Below are 24,040 nucleotides of genomic sequence, written 5' to 3' on the forward strand. Positions count from 1 at the left end.
ATATGACTATGAATCTTTCATTATCAGACACCTCTACATATACATTTTTAAGCAACAATTTCATGATCCAGTAAAAAAAAAAAAAACGTAGTGGATAAGGGTTTTCATTTTGTCATTCTGTTTAAACGTGAAGTAAAATATTTGATTCCAACTTCCATGAAATTCTGGTCATTTATTATTTATATACTTAAGTTGCACGAAAACATGAAATATCCTCTTGGTTGACCAATTGTGAGTGAGTGGAGTGGGTTTACAATTAAGTCTTTAGCCACAATTCAAAAATAAATTATATTTGATTGTTTAAGATTTTCTTTACAATATAATTGTTTTTGATATAAAAGTGCTTACTATTTGAAACAATTGGGGCTGCAGTGGGAGGAAAAGGAAAATTGTATCAAATACTTACCGTAATTTTCCTTTCCTGACGCCAATACATGGCAGCATACATATGATATAGCCCCGCCCCTATATCCACCAACAGGACGTGTTTAGTTCTATAAAAGTCTGACTGAGAGTTACCTCCCCCCATTCTCTGTATAAAGCACAAAGATCAGAGGGAGGGTTCGTATGCTGCCATGTATTGGCGTCAGGAAAGGAAAATTACGGTAAGTATTTGATACAATTTTCCATTTTCCTGATGCCAACATGGCAGCATACATATGATACATAATGAGCTCTTAAGAGGGAGGGTTTAATGCTGCAAACTTAGTCTTTATTTGACAATAGACATAGAAGCTTGGATAGTTTTCTTCCAAAAATCTACTGAAGTAAAAGCTGCTGGATCCACCCTGTAGTGTTTTAAGAATTTATGATGTGATGACCAGCTAGTCGCATTGCAGACTGTCTCCAGAGACACTCCTGCCCGTGTCGCCCAAGAAGAAGACATCACGTTAAGTGAGCTCTAACCACATCCGGAGGATCCTTCCCGGCCGCTCTATATGCCCAGTGAATACTTTTTACTATCCAGACCAAGATGGTTCTAGCCGAGGCCTCTTTCTCTTTAAATTTTTCGGTAGGTATGATGAAAAGTCTATCAGAACGTCTGAATGTAGAAGTAGCCTGGAGATAAGGCTTTGAGGACTTTTGGAATGTCCAACTTGTGCAGATCAGATTCTGATTCCGCTGGGGAGGCTGGAAGCACCCATTCACTGGAGAGATAAAATATCAATGCCACTTTTGGGACAAAGTGATCCAATTATAAAAGCTGAGATGGCTCAAATTTGCACCTTAAGCGAACTTAGGCTGAGCCCCAAATCCAATCCGGATTGCAGGAAAGACAGGATTTGAGATACATTTTGGTCACTAGTGTCAAACTGACGTCCATTCATTCCATATTCTGGAGTAGATGGCATTGGTTGACCCCTTTCTGGAACTCTGTAGAGTTCTAACAATCTCTGGAGAACATCCTAACTCTTGTAACCCCTGCCTTTCAGGCCGCTAAGGCCAGTCGTGATGGTTGCAGATGTAGGATATCTCCTTGCAACAGGAGATGAGTCACCGGCAGAGTGATCAGTGGGCACACGCTGAGATCCATTGCCAGAGAGAACCATGTTCTGCGAGGCAAGTAGGTAAGCAATACTGCGATGACTGTCAAATTCTCTGTCAACAATCTCCTCAGGAATTTCAGGATTAAAGAAATTGGAGGGAAGGCATAGGACAGTTGTGCAACCTAAGGATGGGTCAAGGCATCCGTGGCAGAAACCATGAAATCAGACCGAGACAGAAGTACAGTTAAATCACACTTGTTTAATAATAAAAGTAAATACAACAAAGGTAGTCAAAACATAGCCAGAGTTCAGGAACTGGAACGGATAGTCAGACAAGCCAAACGTCAGGAAGCCAGAGATGAGTGTAGTAAAACGGCAAGCAGGATCTGGAGCCAGTAGGGATGTCAGCCAAGCAAGTCTTTTGACAGGAATGCAGGCGAGCGTCTCTGTGATGTTGACTAAGGTGAGTAGGCAGGACTGACGAGCAGGATATCATCAACAGCTGAGTAATTGTGGAGAGATAGGAGCTGGCAATTAGCCGACAGGTGAGCGGCCAGCTCAGAGAAGGAAGGGCTGAGCTCAACCCTGACAATCCGTCCCCTCCGCTAATGGATGAGGGTAGCGTGAGAGGAACCGGCTCATCTTGAAGTTGGTTGAGGCAAGAAGATCCAGTTGCGGACACCCCCACTCGTGGATGATCTGTTTGAATACTTCGGGGTGAAGGGACCATTCAGTGGGTTCCTTAAATTGTCTGGACAAGCAATCTGCTTCCAAGTTCTGACAGCCTGGAAGATATATGGGCCTCAAATCTGGGAGATTTTGCTGTGCCAATGTCATGAGCTGTTCCACCTCTCTCAAGAGGGATTGGCTGTGCGTCTCGCCCTGTTGCTGTATGTAGGACACTGCTGCCGTGTTGTCCAGATGGAGCAGGACTGGGCGACCTTGTATGTGAGGCAGCAAGGTGGCCAACGCCATGAATGCTGCTCGAAGTTCCAGAATATTGAAAACTAGGCCCTGAGTGGGAAATTCCCCTCTGCCCTGGATTTTGAGTTGTTCTCAGGTGGAGCCCCACCCTGCTGCGCTGGCATCTGTGGTAACAATGATCCATGGCTGTGGCCCTAATAGACGATATGCTGTTTGTTTCCTCTACCACCAGACTCTGGCGCATTCGACTGGTGATCCTGATTGGCTGGGCTAGACTAACTCTTTTCCCCTGCATAAGGGAGCCTTGTTGGAAAACTCTGAGTTTCCAGTGAGCCCAGGGGATCATCGGGATACATGAAGCCATCGTCCTGAGAAGGCTCATTTACTGGGATGCTGACATCACTGGTGCAGTCAATGCCTTTTGGAACTTCTCCCTGATTTTGGGGAGTTTCCGAAGTAGCAAAAAAACTTTGGAGGCCCGAGTATTGAATTGGGCCCCTAGGTAGACCATATTCTGTGGGAAAATAATAGAATCGCGCTACCCATATGATTCTAAACTAGAATCAAAAAGTAACATATATGAACCACCTATTGTTCAAATAATGTATAGGAATCCTGTGTATGGGGGAGATGGGCGGAGTCTAGCGGAGCAGACATGCATTGTTAGAGCTCCGCACCGCTGAGGAGAGAAGAGAAGGACAAAGCGGAGCCTGCAGGCTCAAAAGGTATCCATTTGAACCTTTTTGCCCCAGGGAACAAACTGTGAAAGTTTGGGCAGGAAATATGGTACTGGGAGGAAGCCGTGGCAGAAATAAAACTCACCTCACAAAGAGCTCACAGGCACTCACTGCAACTAAAGCAGCTCCAGTCACCTCACAATATACAGCATCAGGGCGCTCTCACAGACAGAAAATGTCACAGCAAGACTCTCCATTTGAGTCAGATACAGAACAAATCCTCTCACAAACTTCTCCACAAGCCTCCTCAGCATCCCCAGTAATATTATTACAATTTGAAAAGATGCTTCATAAGGCTTTAAAACAAACCTCAAACCAAATAACAAAAAGCCTAACCAAAGAAATAAGAGAGCTGGGAAACCGCACCGCAGCCTTAGAAATAAAAATGGATGAAATTGAAATTACAACCCAAGAAAATATAACAGAATTGGAACAATTAAAAGAAGAGAATTTAATACTTCAAACTAAGCTCGAAGATTACGAAAATAGAGCCAGACGTTCAAACTTGCGCATAAGGGGAATACCTGAAACTGTGACAGACCTGCAATCTACTATTACTGCTCTATTACAAGAACTAAAGCCAGATATCCCTATTGAACGTTTAGAACTGGACAGAGTACACAGAGCCCTCACAGCCAAAAAGAAAGATGGACCCCCACGTGATATAATCACAAAATTTCATTATTACAGAACGAAAGAACAAATACTAATTGCTGCAAGAGAAAAAAAGGAACTTAATTTTCAAGGACACAATTATCAAATTTTTGCTGACCTATCCCAACTTACTATTACTAAAAGACGATCCATGAAACCCCAACTAATGGAACTGCAACGCCACAACATTATGTATCAATGGGGCTTCCCCTTTTCAGTCAGATTTAACTACCAAGGTACAATTTACAGAAGCAGATCAGCAGATGAACTACAACAAACCCTTTTAAAATTAAATCTGACAGAACCCACAAGCAGCAACTCTCCCACACGCAGAAGAATGGCATCATCTTCACCTTCAGGCAGCACCCAGAAAATTTCAGAACAAAATGGGAATCAGGCATGTACTGGCCATTGGGACTACAGGGAGTTTCCCGGTGGGCCGATGGCTCAGTGGGCCGATTTCAGTGACAGTGGACCGCTGCCTCCCTCCGGGCCTCTGTCCCCCCCCCCCCGCAGTGCTCGCCTCCTCTCCCTGGCTAGTTATGCAGCGCGCCTGAATACAGACATGATGCTCAGGAGTCAACACTGAGAAGCTCATCATACGATCTGGAAGGAGGGCGGCCTCACTTTCCTGCCTAATCTTGTCCCATTGGGGGGGGGGGGGCCAAACTGATTCTTTGCCCCAGGTGAAATAATGTCTAGCTTCCCCACTGGTACTGCCTATAAGAGAAATAATGTAGAACGGCTAATGGCTAGTGGGGGGGGGCTTGGGTGGCAAGCCGGCATGGGAGAGACCTGTCAAAGTGGACCAGTCTGGATGAAGTCCAGGGCCAAATTTTTGTCCCAGTCCAGCCCTGATGGGAATCATCATTCTCACAAAAGAGGCCGTTATGCCACATCATCTATGAACCAAGAAGATTCAATGGACTGACATCCTAATTCCTGATATCTCTTCATTTATTATACTAAGAGATGGTTCTCTATAAAAAACCTGTATTTATAACTGAATGTAACTGCATTCTGATAGTCACACACTGTGTGGGATCATGTTACATTCCAGTTATATTTCTTATTACTTCTGATTCATATAGCCTTAGAATATATAAGTGAAATAAGGAAATTCTTGTTCAGTTATATATTTTCAGGTAATAACAATAGATTTATTACTTTTTAGGACAAATATGTTCAATAATCCAGAAGTAATGGAAGCTTTTTCTTTCTTTTCTTAAAACAAATATATTATTACCTAACTAGTTCCTAGAACTATGTTTTTGTTTATTCTAATCTGAAGCAATACAACCTCAATTTTATGAGTTAACATATCTAAACAGTTACATATGAATAAAATATGTAATTGTTTACTCTAAAAGGGTTAAAATCCCAAAATAATTCAAACTATCTTCATCAATACCAAAGTTATTAACAGTACCTTTCTAACTGAATTATTTAGCCTAGGGCAAGACTAACCATATACAACCACCCGGGAATAAATAATTTCAACAAAAACTATATTCTGCACTCCAATTAATGAATCATCATTTTGATGTCCTTTGACATAGCACTTCTCTCCTGTAAGCGGAAGATCCGTGTACCCCCATTAGACCTCCTCATTCTCCCAACCATATTATGTGGGAGTGTGACGAAGGCACTTATTCCCCTGAGAGAGATATTTATTCTCTTTCACGGGTAAATTGTGACTACTTGCAAAAAATAATTTATACAATGTATCATCTAATCTCATATGTTTTTTGTTTACTCTTTACTCCAGAATTCACTGGTTTCTTTTCTATCTTTTCATCTCTTCAGTCCACACAGGTTGATCTGCGAAGTCAGCTCTGCATAACAAAAAGTAAGTCAAAACTATTTGATCTGTTGCCATGGCACCACTGAATATACTTTCCCTGAATGTTCAGGGAATAAATGTCCCTCAAAAAAGGACCAAAGCCTTCCGTACTTTCCATAACAAGAAGGCTCACATAGTATGCCTCCAAGAAACACACTTCACCAAAGATTCTACTCCAAAATATATTTCTCCTTTTTATCAACAAATTTACACGGCTTCTGCCTGTACCAAACAAAGGGGAACTCTAATTGCATTTCACCGATCCACACCATTCACCTTATCATCAGAAATTAAAGACCCAGAAGGTAGATACCTGATACTCATGGGTTATATAATGGATACAGCAATCACGGTGATTTCCTACTACGCTCCTAACAAACAACCTACACCATTCCTCTCACATATATTACAAGTGATTAATACACACAAAATAGGAACAGTGATAATGTGTGGGGATTCGAACCAGGTCCTCCTCCCATTTCTAGATAAATCACCTTTTACACCATCCAAAATAACCTCTAGATTACCTTTTTCTCAACTTCTTTCCAAATACAATCTGGTAGATTCATGGAGAGAAAGTAACCCAATGAAAAAAAAATTCACTTATTTCTCGCACCCTCATCAAACCTTCACCAGAATAGATCATATTTTTCTAACAATAGGAATGATACCAGAAATTATTGCATCAGATATAATTCCGATTCCGTGGTCTGACCATAATGCAGTATACACTACTATAGCCTCAGCCATACCAAAAGCGCATGACCCAACGTGGTACTTACCGGACATAATGCTCAAACACCCACTACATCAGATGGCCATTGAACAAGCTTTAAAGGAATACATATCAATTAATAATACAACAGACATCTCCCCAATAACACTGTGGGAAGCTCATAAGCCTGTCTTGCTTGGTACAATACAAAGACAAATGGCACTATTTAAACGGGAACGCAAAAATCTAGCAAAAAAACTAGAACTCAATTTTAATGCAGCCTACATATCATTCCAAGATAATCCATCTCAGAGTACAAAATCTCATCTGGAAAAATCTAGATTGGAATACGATCTATTTCTCACTGAGTCAGTTGATAAATCCCTCAAATGCTCCAAACACAATTTCTACATGAATACAAACAAACCAGGTACATATTTGGCTCGGGCATTAAATTCAACTAACAAATCTTTCAAACCAATACGTTTGAAATTATCAAAAAATGTTTATACTTGTAATCCAGTTAAAATAGTCCATAAATTTCACTCACATCTCGCAACTTTATACAAGACAAACAATGAATTTAATCCTACAGAGGCTGAATCCTTCTTCTCAAAAATAACCTTACCTGAGTTGTCTCAGAATCAAAAAAGCAGTTTGGATGAGCCTATAACTATAGACGAAGTTGCTAACGCCATAAAAGACCTAAAACTTAACAAAAGACCAGGCCCAGACGGCTACTCGGCTTTATACTATAAAACATTCTCAGAAATACTCTCTCCCATTCTCACTGAAACTTTTAACAAACTTCTAGAAGGACATGCTTTTCGGCAAGAAACACTAATGGCAATTGTTTGTATGATCCCAAAACCCCTTTCTGATGATACTTCCTGTGTAAATTATCGGCCTATCTCTCTGTTAAACCTTGATATTAAATTATTAGCAAAAATAATAGCAATAGCCTCAATAGCATTATAGGAAAATGAATACATAGAGATCAAGTAGGCTTCATGCCAAATAGACAGGCAGGCGATAATATACGCAGGGCAGTGTTATTGGCACATATTGCTAAAAAGCGGAAAATCCCTTTATGTTTTCTATCTCTCGATATTAAGAGGGCATTTGACACAGTATCCTGGCAATATATGCAATATTCATTACAAAAATGGGGTTTTGGACCCCACTTTTTAACATGGATCAAAGCATTATATAATAAACCCAAAGCCTATATAAAATATGCTGGATACAAATCTGATGCCTTTAATATCGAAAGAGGTACCCGACAGGGTTGCCCATTATCTCCCTTATTATTTGCCCTTATACTCGAACCCATGGCCCAATACATCAGAACAAACCAAACTATAACTGGCATTGAAGTAGGAGGTATTACACACAAATTATGTATATTTGCAGACGATATATTACTTTTTCTATCATCACCACAGGTCTCTGGTCCTAACTTAATACCAGCTCTTGATGGATTTGCAGCCCTATCCGGCCTTATGATTAATCCTAAGAAATGCCTAGTAGGCTTGAATGGAGGAGAAGATTTGGATGCCGCACACCGGATGTAGTCAAAAAATTTTCACTTTATTGAAAAAATGGGATCATCAAAATAACAAGACTGTCATGCAGAAAGTACAGATAAGCTTATCTGTACTTTCTGCATGACAGTCTTGTTATTTTGACTACATCCGGTGTGCGGCATCCGAATCTTCTCCTCCATTCAAGCCTGCTTTGCCTAGCATTCAGCCAGCACCTGGAGCTCTTCTGCTCTGAAACTTCTACTTACACCTGGGTCAGTGTCAGCCTGAGCGGTGGAAATATTTTCTTTGCTTGTCTGCATCTAAGGATATAAGAAATGCCTAGTGCTTAATATTTCGCTCACAAACATGGAACTGATCCCGGCTAGGGCTGCACTCCCATTCACATGGGCAGAAAAATCAATCCCATATCTTGGAATTCATTTAACAGCATCTCATTCTGACTTATTCTCAACCAATTATCCTCCTGTATTAAGACAGATCACAAATCTAATAAAACAATGGTTACAACTTCCTTTATCCTGGATAGGGAAGATTAATGCAATCAAAATGACTATTCTACCCAAATTGCTTTATCTATTCAGAGTCCTCCCTATTCCAATTCCTTCCTATTTTTTGAGAATAGTACAAAAAAGAGCAACTTCGTTTATATGGGGCTCTTCTAAACCACGTATACCTATACACACACTACATCTTCCCAAAAATAAAGGAGGCCTGGGATACCCTAATTTTACTAACTACTACAGAGCAGCACATTTGGCCAGTCTGTCCAAATACCATGCAAAACAGGAAATCCCATTATGGGTATTTATAGAGGCTTCAGAAAATGACCCTCTATTAATATCAAACTTGTTATGGCTTGATCCTAAAGACCGCTTTAAAATTCATAATCCCATAACTAAACACTTCTTATCTCTCTGGGATAAACTAAAAACCAAATATCAGTTACAATCTCCACACAATCCTCTCCTTTCTTTTATCAGAAATCCGGCCTTTTATCCGGCATGGATCTACCCAAATTCTTTTAAAGCTTGGACAACATCAGGCATTCAGACACTAAATGACTTCATAGCATCTAAATCATTCCTTTCATTCCCATCGCTTAGAGAAATATATGATCTACCAAACTCTGAGATATTTAGATATCTCCAAATCAAAAATTTCTATACACCATTCCTAAAGGGGGATACACCACTATCCCAATTATCCATTTTTGAATCAATCTGTACAAAAGATCCATTTGCTAAAGGTACAATTTCATCACTTTATAATCAATTATATGGAGTAGTAAATCTTAATAGACCCTCTTATGTTCAGAGGTGGGAGGAGGACCTGGGACGAACTTTAGAAGACACGGACTGGTCTAACATATGGCTCACATCTAAGTCATCTTCACCCAACATCTTAGCACTGGAGACAAATTATAAAGTCCTAACTCGCTGGTACCTTGTACCCGCTAGAGTGGCAAAATATTCACCTAATACCTCAGCTCTTTGTTTTCGAGGATGCCCAGAAATAGGCACACATTTACACATATGGTGGACGTGCCCAGTAATCCAAACCTTCTGGAAGGAAGTCTTCGTGATTGCATCTAAAATATTTAAAAAAATAATACAACCAGATCCATATATAGCTTTACTTAATCTAAAACCGGAATGGTTAACACTCTCTCAATTCAAACTTATGATCCAACTAATAACGGCTGCAAAACAAACAGTGGCCAAGGCATGGAAATCTCCTACATTGGTACTAGCAGAAACAATTCACAGAATGAATAATACAATGTCCCATGCTAAGATGGTAGCCATCGATCAAAATCAAATTCCAAAATTTGAAAAACTTTGGCATCCTTGGATAAAACAACAGTTCCTGTCAAATTTCAATGACTCTGTCCTGTTGCCATGGTAGCAGATTAAATGACTTACAGAGACACCCATTCTAAGGCTTCAAAGAGAACTAAAAAGAATAATAAACTGACGAGCGGGACAACCTTGTGGACCATACCTCTGCCTTTCTACCCTTTTTCTTCTTTCTCTTTCCTTTTCTCCACCTTACGATTAAAGCTCATTATCAGAATTTATTTGACCTATATACTCTCTACCTGTAAACAATATGTATAGTAGGTATAAATCATTTAAATACCTACAAAAGTAACTAAGGAAATGATATATATCTTTAATTTAGGTTTACGTGAACCCAATGTTTAATATTTGAAATTTCATGATATTTACCTATATAAACACTACTGTAAAACAATGAGCTTACTTTATAGGAATCCTGTGTATAACGTGACAATAAGTCAAAAAAATGTGATGAGGGTCAAAATGGTTCTGAGTCCACAGTAGAACTAATCAATGATGACCAAAAAAATCATTAATATGTCCATAAATGAATCAAAAATTAACATCAATATTAGTGAAATAGCACATATAAAGTCCATAGGTGCACAAAGTAAATTGATTGAAAATCAAAAATCAAAACATTATGAACAAATGAGTAACACCAGTGCACTGTGAAATAAAAGTCCATAAAAATGTGAAAAAGCCGTCCTCAAATTCTATGAGCAGGAAACTGTGTTGAATCAACCACCAAACCAGCAGGAATAAACTCTTACCAAATCACCATGATCCCCCATAACAGAGGATCAAGGAATGCATGTGATGGATCACAACTTAGCTCCAAAAGACAGCAGGCGCAGTCGCGAATACTGGGCAACCACCTCATGGGCAATCAGACCCTCACATGTATAGCGTGGTACATAAAAAATAATAAAAGCGCTCAATATAGTGTAAAACCTTGTGAGTATTTATTGTTTAAAAGAAAGTAATACACTTACAATGTTGCAGTTTAAAAAGAGCCTGAAGTCTGATGTGCCGATTGGAAACGAGTTCTCCAGCCATTTACTCAATTTATTCTAGCGCAGTTTCTTTTATCCTTTTTCCAGACCATATTCTGTGTAGGCTCCAGTTGGCTCTGGTAATGCCTGTCCCCCAACTCAAATCTGAGGAACTTCTGGTATGACTGAGGGATCGGGACATGCTGGTAGGCATCCTGGAAGTCCACTGAAATCCTCCAGTCTCCTGGTTAAATAACCTGGATTATGGTATGGAGAGACTCCATCTTGAGTCTCTCTATCCAGATAAATTGATTCAGCCTCTTGAGGTCGTTCTGGAGGCTGCCGTTTGAACAGCCAATAATGGCCTTGCACCACTGTGGACTGAAACCTTCGTTTTGGCAGTGATCTTGCCAGATCTGGGCCACTTTGATCAGCCTGGCATTAAAAGGGCTTTTGGATATCTGAGGGAGCCGCAGGGGCCTTAGCTCTCTGCGATCTTACGAAGGTTGACTGTGTACCCCTCCAACCCCTTCTGGAGTCCTTGGATGGGCGAAAACCTCTGAAATCCTGGTACCTGTTTGGTGCTCCTTTGGATGGTTGCGCCCTCTGGCATCTGGACCTTCGATCTTAGGGCAGAAGACCCCATTTTCCTCCTGTAACCCTGGAGATGGCAGTCTCCAGTTTTTGGCCAAACAGCCCCTTCCCATCAAAAGGCAGTTTACAACAATTCTGCTTTTGAGGATGGGTCAGCCGTCACAACACTCGTTTGGCTATGACTGAGCTGAGCATGGCTCTGGAGGACCATTGAATGATGTCTATAGCTGCCTTACCTACAAAGTCCATCAAGCGTTATATCTCACCAAGAGCCTTGATGATTCTTTTTACTTTTGGCAGCTAAAACCAGCTGCCAAAAGTAAAAAAAAATCAATCGCATACTCCAAGTTCTGCGCCCACACTCGCATAGCGCTTGCTATGGATGTTAAAGAAACAGCGGACTTACAAGAAACACCTGCCGCAAGGTAAAACTTTCTTATGTCCATGTCAATGTGTCTATCAAGGATATTGCAAAAGGAGAAAGAATCTTCCATTTGAAGTGTCACATTCTTGGCCAGTCTGGTGACTGCCACATCCACCATTGGTGACTTAGATAAAGGAGCCGCATCCTACTCTGCATACAATGTCTGCAACCTATTGGTTGAGGAGGATTTTCTCTCCCCCTTCTCCCATTCCTTCTGAAACAGGCCTCTTATTTTTGTCATAAGAGGAATGGTAGCTACATGTTTCTTTAGGTTCCTCCTATGGAACCCAAAGGCTTGTTCACACTTGCAGCAGGCTCTGCTACTGCACTGAAAAGCGATCTGTGCTTAGATCACTTTTCAGAGGCATTTGATATTATCACGTAGAGGGGACAAGTGTTCCCGCTATACGATTTTCAAAGAACGATTTGCACTTAATCTTGCAACCCACATGGGGTGGCCCATTCACTTGGCTGCCCTATGCGTGCAAAAATAAATCCTTGCTCCTATTTAGGGGTGACAAGCTCCGCACAATGTTCATAAAGGCGCGTTCTCCCACATGACAATCACAGCAGAATCGCATCACATTTGGGGTGCCCAAAAAGGGTAAAGGCACCTAATGCGTGTTGTGCAGCGATTGCCACACAATTTAAAATCAGATTGTATGGTGTGTGATAACACGTTTTCTACTTCTTTGGAGGAGGTTCCAGATCCTCCTATTCCAGTGCAGCATTTACTACCTTAATAAATGGTGGTATCGTCGCAAAATCAAAGCCTGAACCTTCAGAATCCTCTGCCGAGGAGGAGGCGGTATCTTCTCCCTCTGCCTGTAAGGTTGGCTGTGATACTAGGTCTGGGGAATTAGCCCGCCTAATCCGCTGGACTGGAATAACCCCTGAAGTGCCTGGTACCTCTCTAGTTAGAGAGTGGAATGGCTTGTTTTAGACCTGGTGCAGGGCCCACACTCTGTTCGTCCGCTTCTGTCGCCTGGTTGTCCAAGACGACCAGAAAATTCTGCCAGGGGGTCGCGGACTACTTTCTTGAGCAAGGTTGACACCTCCTGACTCTCATACTGCTGGTCTCTGGCAAACTGCCTGAAGCAGTTGCTGCAAAGTAGCTTTCTTGGCATAGCGTCATCTCCACATGACCAACATTTGCCTTTCGGGCGCTGAGCCCTCAGAGGAGAAACTGTGTGCTTTCTCTTAAACGTACATTTGCGCCCTTTGTACTGGGGTCTGCCAAGACTGGAGGAGTCACTTTCTGCCCTGGAATATGTTGAGGATCCAGAGGGCCTCTGGACCTCCTAGAGCGGGAGGGTGAGCGGCCAGAGCTCCAATAGACAAGAAGGCACGCTCGTCAGGGCAGAAAGCACTCTTTTTCCCGCATCTTCTTACTTACCCAAAGTTGGCCCTTACCTGGTATTGCAGTGGTCTTGGTTATGTGGTGTTAGGCTCATGCTGGTGGAAGAACTGAAAAGTTTAACGGGGACTACATGGCATCATACAATCCTCTGCAGATTTTTTTTTCCCTCAGATTTGCCAAAACCACACAATAAGAGGTCAAACCTTAAGAGCCTCAATTTGTATGCAATCAGACAGGCCCCTACACTACATGGTCCTGGCAAACCTAAAGGAAATCAGACAACTAAGCTGCACAGTGTGTATGGGGTCTTAGAGTCATGAGAGCAAGAAGAATAAAAAAAAAAAAACGTTTTATAGAAAACCAGACAGACCTGGAAAGAGTTCCATAGGAGAGAAGACATCATGCAGTCCCAGGTGTTGGATCCGGACCCCACAGCAGGCATGCCACAAGAGGGATATCATCTCTGATTAGAGAACACCTCTGCCCCAAAAGACCCCCAAAAGGGGCTCCCCACCTTGTTGGTGCATTTAGCAACCTAAGATGAGGGACTACGTTCTGGGAGAGGCTGAACCCAACATAGTTGTCAGGTAAGAGCTTATCCTGGGTGTAACAGTCTGTAGGTGTTGATATTTGAGGACAAAAAGGACAATGGAGAAGATAGCTCTCAGTCAGACTTTTATAGAGCTAAACAGGTCCTGTGGGTGGATATAGGGGCGGAGCTATATCATATGTATGCTGTCATGTTGGCGTCAGGAAATACACACATAGTTTAGCTAGTCTTTTTATATCCCATTGGAAGGAGGGTGTAATCTATGCTAATATTCCCAGAACGCTAAGTGAGGTATATAAATGGCATGCTCCTTTATTTGGGACTGGGATGATATTTAATGTGAAACTTTTGGTAGCAATTAGATCCTTATTAATCAAGGTATTCATCCATCCCCTTGTACTGACAAGACCAATTGATTGTTTAGATTTCGCAATTTGTACCAATAATGATATCTGTACAAAATCATTCTTCAACAAATTGAATAAAAAGGTTTCATTCCTTGTACAAGTTGCCACCTTCCTAGGTATAAATAATATTCCGTAAACACTTTAAAAACAAAACTTTAATCAAAAGGATATGATGGGCAAGCATTATAGCAGGAAGTCAATTCTGTTGCCTCTCTGGTGGTATTTTAATATTTCTCTACCAGGTGTATTGTCAACATAACATAATACTGAACTTACTTTCTGTCCCCATGCTGTTTTTTCCTATACATGGTAAACCACATGCAGTTGGAATGCATCTCTCCTTCCTCCATCCTCCCTATATATCCAGCTTCCAGATACTTTTTTTCAGTATGGCATCCAGAGTTTTGTGGAGCTGCTGAGCCTGAGCAGGATCACAATGTAGCACAGGGCAAGGCTAGGAACAATCACACTGCAGTGGAGGAGGTTTCTGAGTCCAGTTTGATGGCAACTCCAGTGGTCTGCATTCTGCTGACCATTGGTCAGCCCCTCATATGGAGTATCTGCTTTTGACACTGCAGTTCTTCTACTCTGGTGGGCCTTTCCTTATTTCACCTTCTCTTTCTCTATGCTTTTCTAATATATACAGCTCTAATACCAGCCCTTGGAACTCTAAAAGAGGCTGACAGCTGCTTTGGCTGGATGGGGCTGAACGGTGCACCAAGTAGTACTTTTGTTTTTAGTTCAGTATGCGCCCTTGGATGAATGACTGGAACTCAAACTTCTTGTGTTTCCATCAATTGTCCCTGGATGCATACTGCTCTAAATGGTTATACCACTGGGTGCACCAGCCAGGCTCGTCCAGCCACTGCTCCATCAGCCATTTATACAGTTCGACAGGCTGCCTATAGTGTTGCTGTATGACGCACATGTACCCTCTGTGAGCAGCTAAATGCCTGAGCTCTATGTACCAGGGCTAAACACACAGTATGCATGGGGCCTAAAAAAATAGAAACACCTGCTGTGTCTTTAAAGACATTAGATGGCTGGCAGACTCCCAAGATTCTTCTCTGAGAGAATGCCCCAGATGATGTTCTATTGAACGAAACCGGTTGGGTAGACTGAACTAGCTCCACGTTACTGCGCTTCTTGGATGTATCTGTGATCACATACCTTATCTTGCCTGTTTATATCATCATTGATATAACAGTGTTCTACCTTTTACAATAAAACACATAGTTGATGGTTTTACACTGTGGCAGCCTTATTCTTTTATGAATGGTGTAGTCCCTGATTGGGTCTGGTGACAAGGTTGAACGGAAGCTGACAGGGCTGGACTGGGACAAAAATGTGGCCCTGGACTTCATCCTGACCGGCCCACTTTAATTTTGCAAACACGCACAAAAACAAGCGAACAAGTGAAGTGGGAGGGCTAACATAATGCAGAAATATTGCTACATCCTCATTGGCTGGAATTTTAGAAACCGGCATTGCTGCACAGCCATTGGCTGCCTTTCACCAATGCAGCGGTGCTGAGGCTGAGCCAGGTTGCGCACTATGAAGTGAGGTGATGGGCAGTGCAGATGACAGGTGTGTCTTATGCCGGCCGGACATGGCCAAACCTGATGGCCACCCAAGCCCCCCTTCACTGTCTGTTAGCCATTCTACTTTATTTCTATTATAGGCAATACACAGTGGTGACTCTAGGAACAATATATATGGGGGCACATAAGATACCACAGTCAAAACTGGGGGGGGGGGGGGGGGGGGCAATAATCATTTTTCATGGTATAACTACTTGAAGTCCAGTGACATACTGGAAAATATAGTGTATATGGTGCAGGAATGTAGAAAAGATAAAAATTGGATAAAAATGTGGCCACACACAAGGACAAAATGGGGCTAAACTGTAACTATAACAAGCCATTCTAGATCTGAACTAAATCAATAAGGCCTTCACCCTTCACCATTACAAATTGGCAGCATTGTCAAACTGCACTCCCTATAATGTGTGGACCTCATTCAGCTGCTATGAATCTCAATGTCTATACCTAAAATAATGATACATTAAATATCATGAATAGATGTCTCCCTGAAAAGCTCCACAGAAATATCCTTCTGCATCCACCAAGAATCAGTTTAGCAGCAATCCATCAATATAATGTACATATCACCCAGCACTGGGCATATATGGAGGTGCTCTCATGTCAGTGTACATGGTCTGAGGAAAAGAAAATTAGTGCATCCTAATACCGCTCTTATTAGACTTGTCAGTGGAAATCAGATACTTTAATCCTGTTCTTATATCAATTTACTGCAACCTAACATGACAGCATAAGGGCCGGTTCACACTGCTGCAATGTCAGAGATCGGATGTGATTCACACCGTGCTGCAGTGAAAATCACATGCGATCTCTGTGCGATGCGACTTCAGCCAAAAAGATTGTATGGCTGAATTTGCATCGAACTCGCACAGGACCCTTTTTTTGATCACAGCAGAATCGGATCGCATTGGGTGTTCACACCCCTGTGATTCGATTCATGTCCAAGTTTGCAGATAGCACTGTGATTTGCGAACTGATTTGGGGGTGTCATTAACTTTAATTGACACTCCCAGCAGTTGGCATAGGGCAGTGTGAACTGCCACAAGGAAACATGCGATGCGGGAACCCGCAATGGATTCGCAGGGTTCCCGCATCGCAGCAGTGTGAACCGGCCCTAATAGATCATTGGAGAAATAAATGGTTTAAACATATAGCACATCCATAGATACCCAGGCAATGCTGTTTGTGACTTGACTAGAGTCCGTTTCATATCAATGGCATAAGATACTGTGGCTCTACTATAGTGATAAAATAATGTTATCTCCCCACATTTCAAACACATCCTGAATACTGATCCTCAGGTAACGATTCTGGACACTCAGGTCAGCCACACCAGAGCAGGAAGTTGAAGGCAATACAGCAAAACTTGCAAACTAAGATAAGGGGAGAGAGAAGCTTCTACTGACTCTTTTCTTAAATCAGAGGTACAAACTAACCCCTTCAGTCACTTTTGGAGGGTAACTGCACTGTTACTAAGTTAACCCCTAAGGGTTCACAGCTTTCATTCAGAACTAGTTTTGTTTAATGTTACAGAGCTTATCACTAAAACCGATCCTCACACTTTTCACTGATCCATTACCGTGTACATTGATGTCATCTGGTGTTGCTGATGTCCCCTCCTGTCATATTTCCTGCTGCTTTCTGCTTGTTTCCCGATGGCCAGTACATGCCTGGAAGCTGACCTCACATGTTGTTTCATGAGAGTGACCACGTTCCCAGTTCCATGCCTGTTTGACTCCATGCCGCTGGCAATGGGTCCACTGAGTCCGGTAAATGTATTACCGTATTTATCGGCGTATAACACGCGCCGGCGTATAACACGCACCCCAAGTTTAGGAGGGAATTTTAAGGAAAAAAACTTTTAGCAGGGAAGTTTAAGGAAAAAAAACTTACATTTAAATGCCCATCAATGCAGCCTTGTCAGTGTCCATCTGCAGCCTTGTCCAGCAGCCTTGTCAGTGTCCTGTCAGTGTCCATCATTGCAGCCTTGTCAGTGTCCTGTCAGTGTCCATCATTGCAGCCTTGTCAGTGTTCATCATTGCATCCTTTTCAGTGTCCATCATTGCATCCTTGTCAGTGTCCATCATTGCATCCTTGTCAGTGTCCATCATTGCATCCTTGTCAGTCTCAATTGCAGCCTTGCCCCTGTGCATTTGCAGACAGTCTGTACTGTCAGTACCTTGCCATTAAAAAATGGCGCCGCCGAGATACAGAGACGGATGTCCTGTATATCTTGGCGGCGCTCGGACGCTCTCGGTGGCCCTCGACCGCTCTCGGCTGTCCTCGGCGGCTTTTGCCGGCTCACGCGGGACTGCGAGAGCCGCCGAAAGCCACTGAGAACAGTCAAAAGCCACCGAGAACAGCCAAGAGCATCCAAAAGCCGCCGAGAGCAGCCGAGAGGCTCACAATCGGCGGGGGATCGGCGTATAACACGCACCCACAGTTTTCCCCTGATTTTAAGGGGAAAAAAGTGCGTGTTATACGCCGATAAATACGGTAGATTTTTTTCATCGGTGGTGGATTCACAATCTATGGTGATTTCTTACTGGATGGTGGCCTATCCTTCAGAGGGCGAATATATTTTTAATTTCAACATTGATTTCTACCTAAACACTTGTGATTTCATTTCACCTTTTTGGACTGTTTTTTGCTTTTTCCCTCATGGGTTATTTATTCACAATTCCATTTCACATATATGGACTTTTTAGTGATTTCAAACTATGAATTGTATTTATATTTATTTATTGCTGTTTGCAGCTAGCACTTTATTTTATTTTGCACAGTCAATGTGTTATGCAGCGTACACACGGTCGGACTTTTCGACCGGACTGGTCCGACGGACGCCGACGGACCAAATCCGGCGGACAATCCGATCGTGTGTGGGCTTCACCGGACCTTCAGCGGACTTTTCCAGTCGCAAATCTGACGGACTTTAGATTTGGAACATGCTTCAAATCTTTACGTCGTAACTCCCTGACCCAGAAATCCACTCGTCTGTATGCTAGTCCGACTGACAAAAACCGACGCTAGGGCAGCTATTGGCTACTGGCTATCAACTTCCTTATTTTAGTCCGCTGTACGTCATCACGTACGAATCCGTTGGACTTTGGTGTGATCGTGTGTAGGCAAGTCCGTTCATTAAAAAGTCCATCAGAAGTCTGTCAAAAGTCCATCGAAAGTCCGCAGGAAAGTCTGTCGAACCAGTCCGGTCAAAAAGTCAGCCCGTGTGTACGCGGCATTATACTTACTGTTTGCATACTTGCACAATTTTCTAATATATACACACAAAATGAATTAGCGCTGCACTTTATATTCCCATTATCCTATTCAGGGCTTTTTTTCTCAGAGAATAGGTGCAGGAACTCTGCCTTTCGGAGTTAGCCCTTGTCTCTGCTCCTACCCACCTCCGAGCACAGTTACTTGGTTCTACCCTCTATCCACCTCCAAATACTGCCCCTTTTAGAAAATACAGAACCAAGAAACATTTGTGGTACTAAGTAATTTGTAGGGAATTTGTAATAACATGAAAAGCAGTACCCCCCTCCAGCAACAATAGACCCCAGGCAGTAACAACAGATCCCCCCCTACACACACACACACACACACACACACACACACACACACACACACACACACACACACACAGACAGCATCAACAGACCCTCCAGCAGCCAGCTACAATAGACTGCTCCCTCAACAGTAAATCCCCTCAACAACTGACCCCGCCCCCAGCAACAATAGATCCCCCGCCAGCAACAACAGATCCACCGCCAGCAACAACAGACCTCCCCCCTGCAAAAATAGATTGCTTCCAGTCACAATAGGTATCCCAGCAGCAATAGACCTCCCCAGCAACAATAAACCCCTGCAAAAAAAATAGCACCTCCAGTAACAATAGATCCCCCAGCAGCCAGCATCAATAGACACTGTAACACAATCCAGCACCCCTTGCCATTACATACATTCAGTGCTGAAGGTGCCGGAACTGCGTTCCCCCGCGTTCCCACTGAAAAAAAGCCCTGATCCTATTGTACATGTTAGCAAAGGAATTAATCATTTATTAAGCTTACCTAGGGTCTCTGCTGTATCTTTTTCTGTAACAATAAGCGTGTCCAGATTTACACATTTCAGTGATGTAAAGTTCTTAATTTCTGTTGCTGTCCAGGAACATATAATAACAATTAGTGCTTAATAGGCTGTAGGGCAGATTAAGGATGCAAAAAAGTTAGCCACTGACAAGAATCTCAGCCCAGCCGATTTAGGGGATAAAAGCAGACACTCTCTGCTAAAAGATCAATTGCAGGATTTAAAGTGTTACTAAACCCAGAATCTGCATTCACTATATCTGATCTCCCACAGTACACAGAACATGGAAATGCAATTATTTTAGTAAATATTAACTGCTAAATACCTTTTCTAATCAGCAGTATATAGCATTCTTGTGACTTCTATTGGTGTCCAGCCGAGCACTGGTTAAAGCTTAGGAGGAGTAGGAGGAGTTTTGCATTCTCTTCTGACTGTCCTATGAGGCTACATGACCCCTGGCCCTCTGTCTGGACAAAGCTGATTGGCCCTGTGCTGATCACATGCACCCTACCAAGAAAAAAAAAAAGAAACTCTCTAGCATTACACACCAAACTGGGCATGTGCAGCTTGCCCCCAAGGCTATATTCTATCAGGAGATGGTTGGGGACTGTAGAAGAAGGGGAGAATCAGAGAAGACAGGATCAAACAACCTTTTTACACAAATCAGAGGATTAACCCCTTAGGTTCCACAGTGAGTATAACACGCATGCTTGACTGCATATAAAGACTGATTTTACTGTTGTGGGTTTAGTAACACTTTAAAACCAATTGTTATTACTGTATGCCCTCTAAATTTGGTTATATATAGCTGCATGTCGATGTTTTAGCTGTTTTAAGAATGACGATTGACTTTCTCTATAAAAATTAGAACAAATATTGCCTAAATCAGCCCAGGGTGTTATAGAAACTAGTATGTTGGTAATTTAAAGTAAACCTGATACAAACCTAGACAATTTTAATTCACCCAATGATAAAAAAAATAAGAATTTTGTTTAATATAAATGGAATGGTCAGTAGATCCAGAGTTTTGAGCAGCCCAACTCCAGCCAAAACTATATTTCACACGATTTGAAAGAATTAGAGCCCACCAAGTATTTATTGCACTTCATGTCCCTATTCTGAAAATGTTTCCCACACTTACTGCCAGAACAGGAACTGTATTAAACCGAAAAATGTAATACAGTATATTGCAGCTTACCAATCATTAGGTGTGGTGGTTGCGTTTGTTTTCTTTTTTGGCTTTTTTCACTTTGTTTTCACCAGGTGATCTGGCCAGATATACACTTTCTACCCTAAGGAGCCTACAGTCTGCAAGAAGGAGCAACAGAGACACCTTTGGGTAGCAGCATTGTCAGTCTGAAAGGGGGGGGGGGGGTAGTGTAGATGCACTAGAAGATTTATATGCACTAACAAATTGAAGCATAACACTTTTTAAACAATTACACCAACAATGTTGTTTCTTTTGGAATAAAAGTTTTACATAAATAAAAGCTGATCATTGTAGGCACCCCTGTCAGTGGTAAATGGTTTGTTTCAACCCTTACTGGCAGGACCACCAGTTGAAAATAAAAGAAAGAAGGACTAAAAAGAAAACAAATCCAGTCATCACATCTAAGAACTGGTAAGCTACTTTTGGGTTTAATACTGCTCTAACCTCCCCCAAAAAGACAGAACGTAAGTATTTATTTTTCCAGGTATAGGCAAAACTACAAAAGAGAACCATTGTTGGCTGAAGCTGGGCTTTAACCCTTTATGACCAGGGGTCATTGATGCCTGGATGCCCAGGACAAACTTAGCAGTGTCAATATGTGTCAGTTAACTTTACAATAACTCAGTTTGCCTACTTAAATAATTTTATAAAGTTGCTGTGGGTCTCTCTCTCTTCCTGATAGGGGCCCAGTTGTTCTCCAGTGCTGCCTTTCACCATGGCCTCCTTGAAAGTCGTATCGTACAATGTACATGGTCTGGGTTCCCCTTCTAAACACAGTTTTTGTGGCTTGAAACGAAACGTCTGGGGGCACACATACTTTTTTTACAGGAAACACAGTTTTGCACTGACTCGGTCCCCCGTCTCCCTACTCACCTGTATAAATCATGGTACTTGGGCAACTCCCTGTGACCCAAATGTGGGGCGGTTGCTATAGCTATTCACAAACAATGGCCCTTTGTTCCGCTAGACCATTTGGCGGACCCTAATGGTAGGTTTGTGTTTCTTAAAGGCACTGCGATGCCCAAGGAGGCGCTGATGGCCCACATTACAGTTCTCCCCAAGGAAGGGAAAGATCACTCCATTCCTGAGAATTACAGGCCAATTTCACTTCTGAATACTGATATTAAAATATTAGCAAAAATTTTGGCCAACCAACTTAAACCAATCCTTTCAATGGTCATACACCTTAATCAAACGGGGTTCATTATGGGGAGGGAGGCCAGGGACAATTCTAAGAGTGATCCAGTGAATTCATTGGGTTGAATCACAGGCCGCGTGCCCCCCCTGTCTTTTGCTTTCCACTGATGCCGAGAAGGGATTTGACAGGGTGGATTGGACTTACCTGCAAACGGTGTTGACCAGACTTGGTCTGGATTCCAACATGCTGTCGTGGATATCCTCCCTTTATAGCTCCCCGGAAGCCAAAGTGAAAGTGAATGGGCTACTATCAGACTCATTCCCTATCCGCAACGGGACTCGACAGGGGTTACCTTTGTCCCCCCTCATTTTCGCTTTTACCCTCGAGCCACTGCTTAATAAGATCCGCCTTAACAATGCTATTAAAGGTTTTATGGTGGAGCCGACAGAGCATAAGTTATTTGCTTTTGCAGATGATGTCCTCTTCTATGTCCCAGACCCCCTGATCTCTCTCCCTAATATCATGGCTGAACTGAAGGACTTTAACTTGATGTCCAATTTTAAAATAAATTATAATAGGTCGAAGATCCTGTCCCTGAATTTGCCCTATGGTTTGCATACACAGCTGCAGGCCTCTTTTTCCTTTACCTGGTGCCAGATCTCGCTAAAATATTTGGGAGTTTACTTACCCGCATGCTGCTCCCAGTTATACACCTGCACTTATGCCCAATTGCTTTCTACTATCAGAGCGGACCTAAAGAGTTGGGACCGCACTGCCTTCTCCTGGATGGGCCGAGTCAGTGTTTTAAAAATAAACGTGTTACCTTGTATTCTGTTCTACTTGCAAATGGTACCTATTTCATTGCCCAGACCTTTCTTTTCAACCCTGAATAGCCTGTTTTTGCAATATATTTGGAATGGGAAAAGCCCTTGTTTGACTCTCCGCACTATATAACGCCCTAAAAACAAGGGGGGTATGGGTGTCCCAGTTATTCGCAAATACTATGAAGTGCTAGCGCTACAACGCATCTTGAATTGGTACCATAATGTAACTTCTAAACTTTTGGTCCTGCTTGACAAATTCTTGGCAGGCCGACCAGTTTATCACATGCCCCATGGATCCCCCGGGACTGCAGGGGACTTTCCATACTTGCCTCTCCCATAGCCGCCCATGTACTGGCAACTTGGGATGCCTTGAATGGGAAGGGGAACATCCCTACTTTTTCAGGCCTTGGTTGGCCGACGGAGAGTGGAGATGTGGCAGATTTATCCAAGACCAGGGTTTTATTGCTGCTGGCCACATTGAGAATACAGTATGGATCTTTCCCTATGGACGAATGGCGCTATAGACAGCTCCAACATTTTGTTTGCAGCTTATCCCAAGATATCCATTCCCCTACCATGGCGTCTCCCTTTGAGCGGCTCTGTATGTCTACCATGGCTATTCCACACACTATATCTGTACTATATGAGTTACTACAGCCACTGGAGAGCGGAGGGAAGCCTGGATACATAAGGGAGTGGGAGAGAGACCTTCAGCATGTCTTTACTGAAAGTTGGACCACCTTTACCGTCTCACGCATACAAGCTCGGTGGATACAAAAATGCAGGAAAATAGTTTTACGGTACTTACCGGTGGTGTAGTGTTTCCTCTAAGCTTGCCAGAATATACCCATCTGTATCCGACGCTTGCTGGAGGGAATGCAGCCTCAGCGGCTCATTCCTCCACATCTGGTGGGAGTGCCCTAAGATACGGCCCTTCTGGTTAGATATACAAGCCCAGATTAAGACCATTCTAGACCTTGAGCTCCCTGACTTCCAGTTGGAATCCTTGCTACAATGCTACATTATGCAAGTCCATAATGCCTAATTTACTCAATGTGGCCAGAATGTTAATTCCAATATACTGGAAGAGACCATAACTTTCTACA

At 42.5% G+C, this 24,040-nt stretch overlaps 1 protein-coding gene across 7 annotated transcripts in view; it reads right to left on the minus strand.

Moving 5' to 3' along the window:
- LOC141135237 (baculoviral IAP repeat-containing protein 1-like) overlaps positions 1 to 24,040 on the minus strand; it is a 183,235-nt gene that overhangs the window by 36,804 nt on the left and 122,391 nt on the right. For 6 of the 7 annotated variants that reach the window (XM_073624418.1, XM_073624416.1, XM_073624414.1 and 3 more), the window contains one exon: positions 19,747 to 19,833. The exons of the other annotated variant lie outside the window; for it this stretch is intronic. In XM_073624418.1, coding sequence (XP_073480519.1) covers positions 19,747 to 19,833 — 87 coding nt within the window. The remainder of the gene's footprint in view (positions 1 to 19,746; positions 19,834 to 24,040) is intronic. 7 annotated transcript variants of the gene reach the window in all.

Source organism: Aquarana catesbeiana, linkage group LG01 (genome assembly GCF_042186555.1).
Source record: "Aquarana catesbeiana isolate 2022-GZ linkage group LG01, ASM4218655v1, whole genome shotgun sequence".
NCBI lineage: Eukaryota > Metazoa > Chordata > Amphibia > Anura > Ranidae > Aquarana > Aquarana catesbeiana.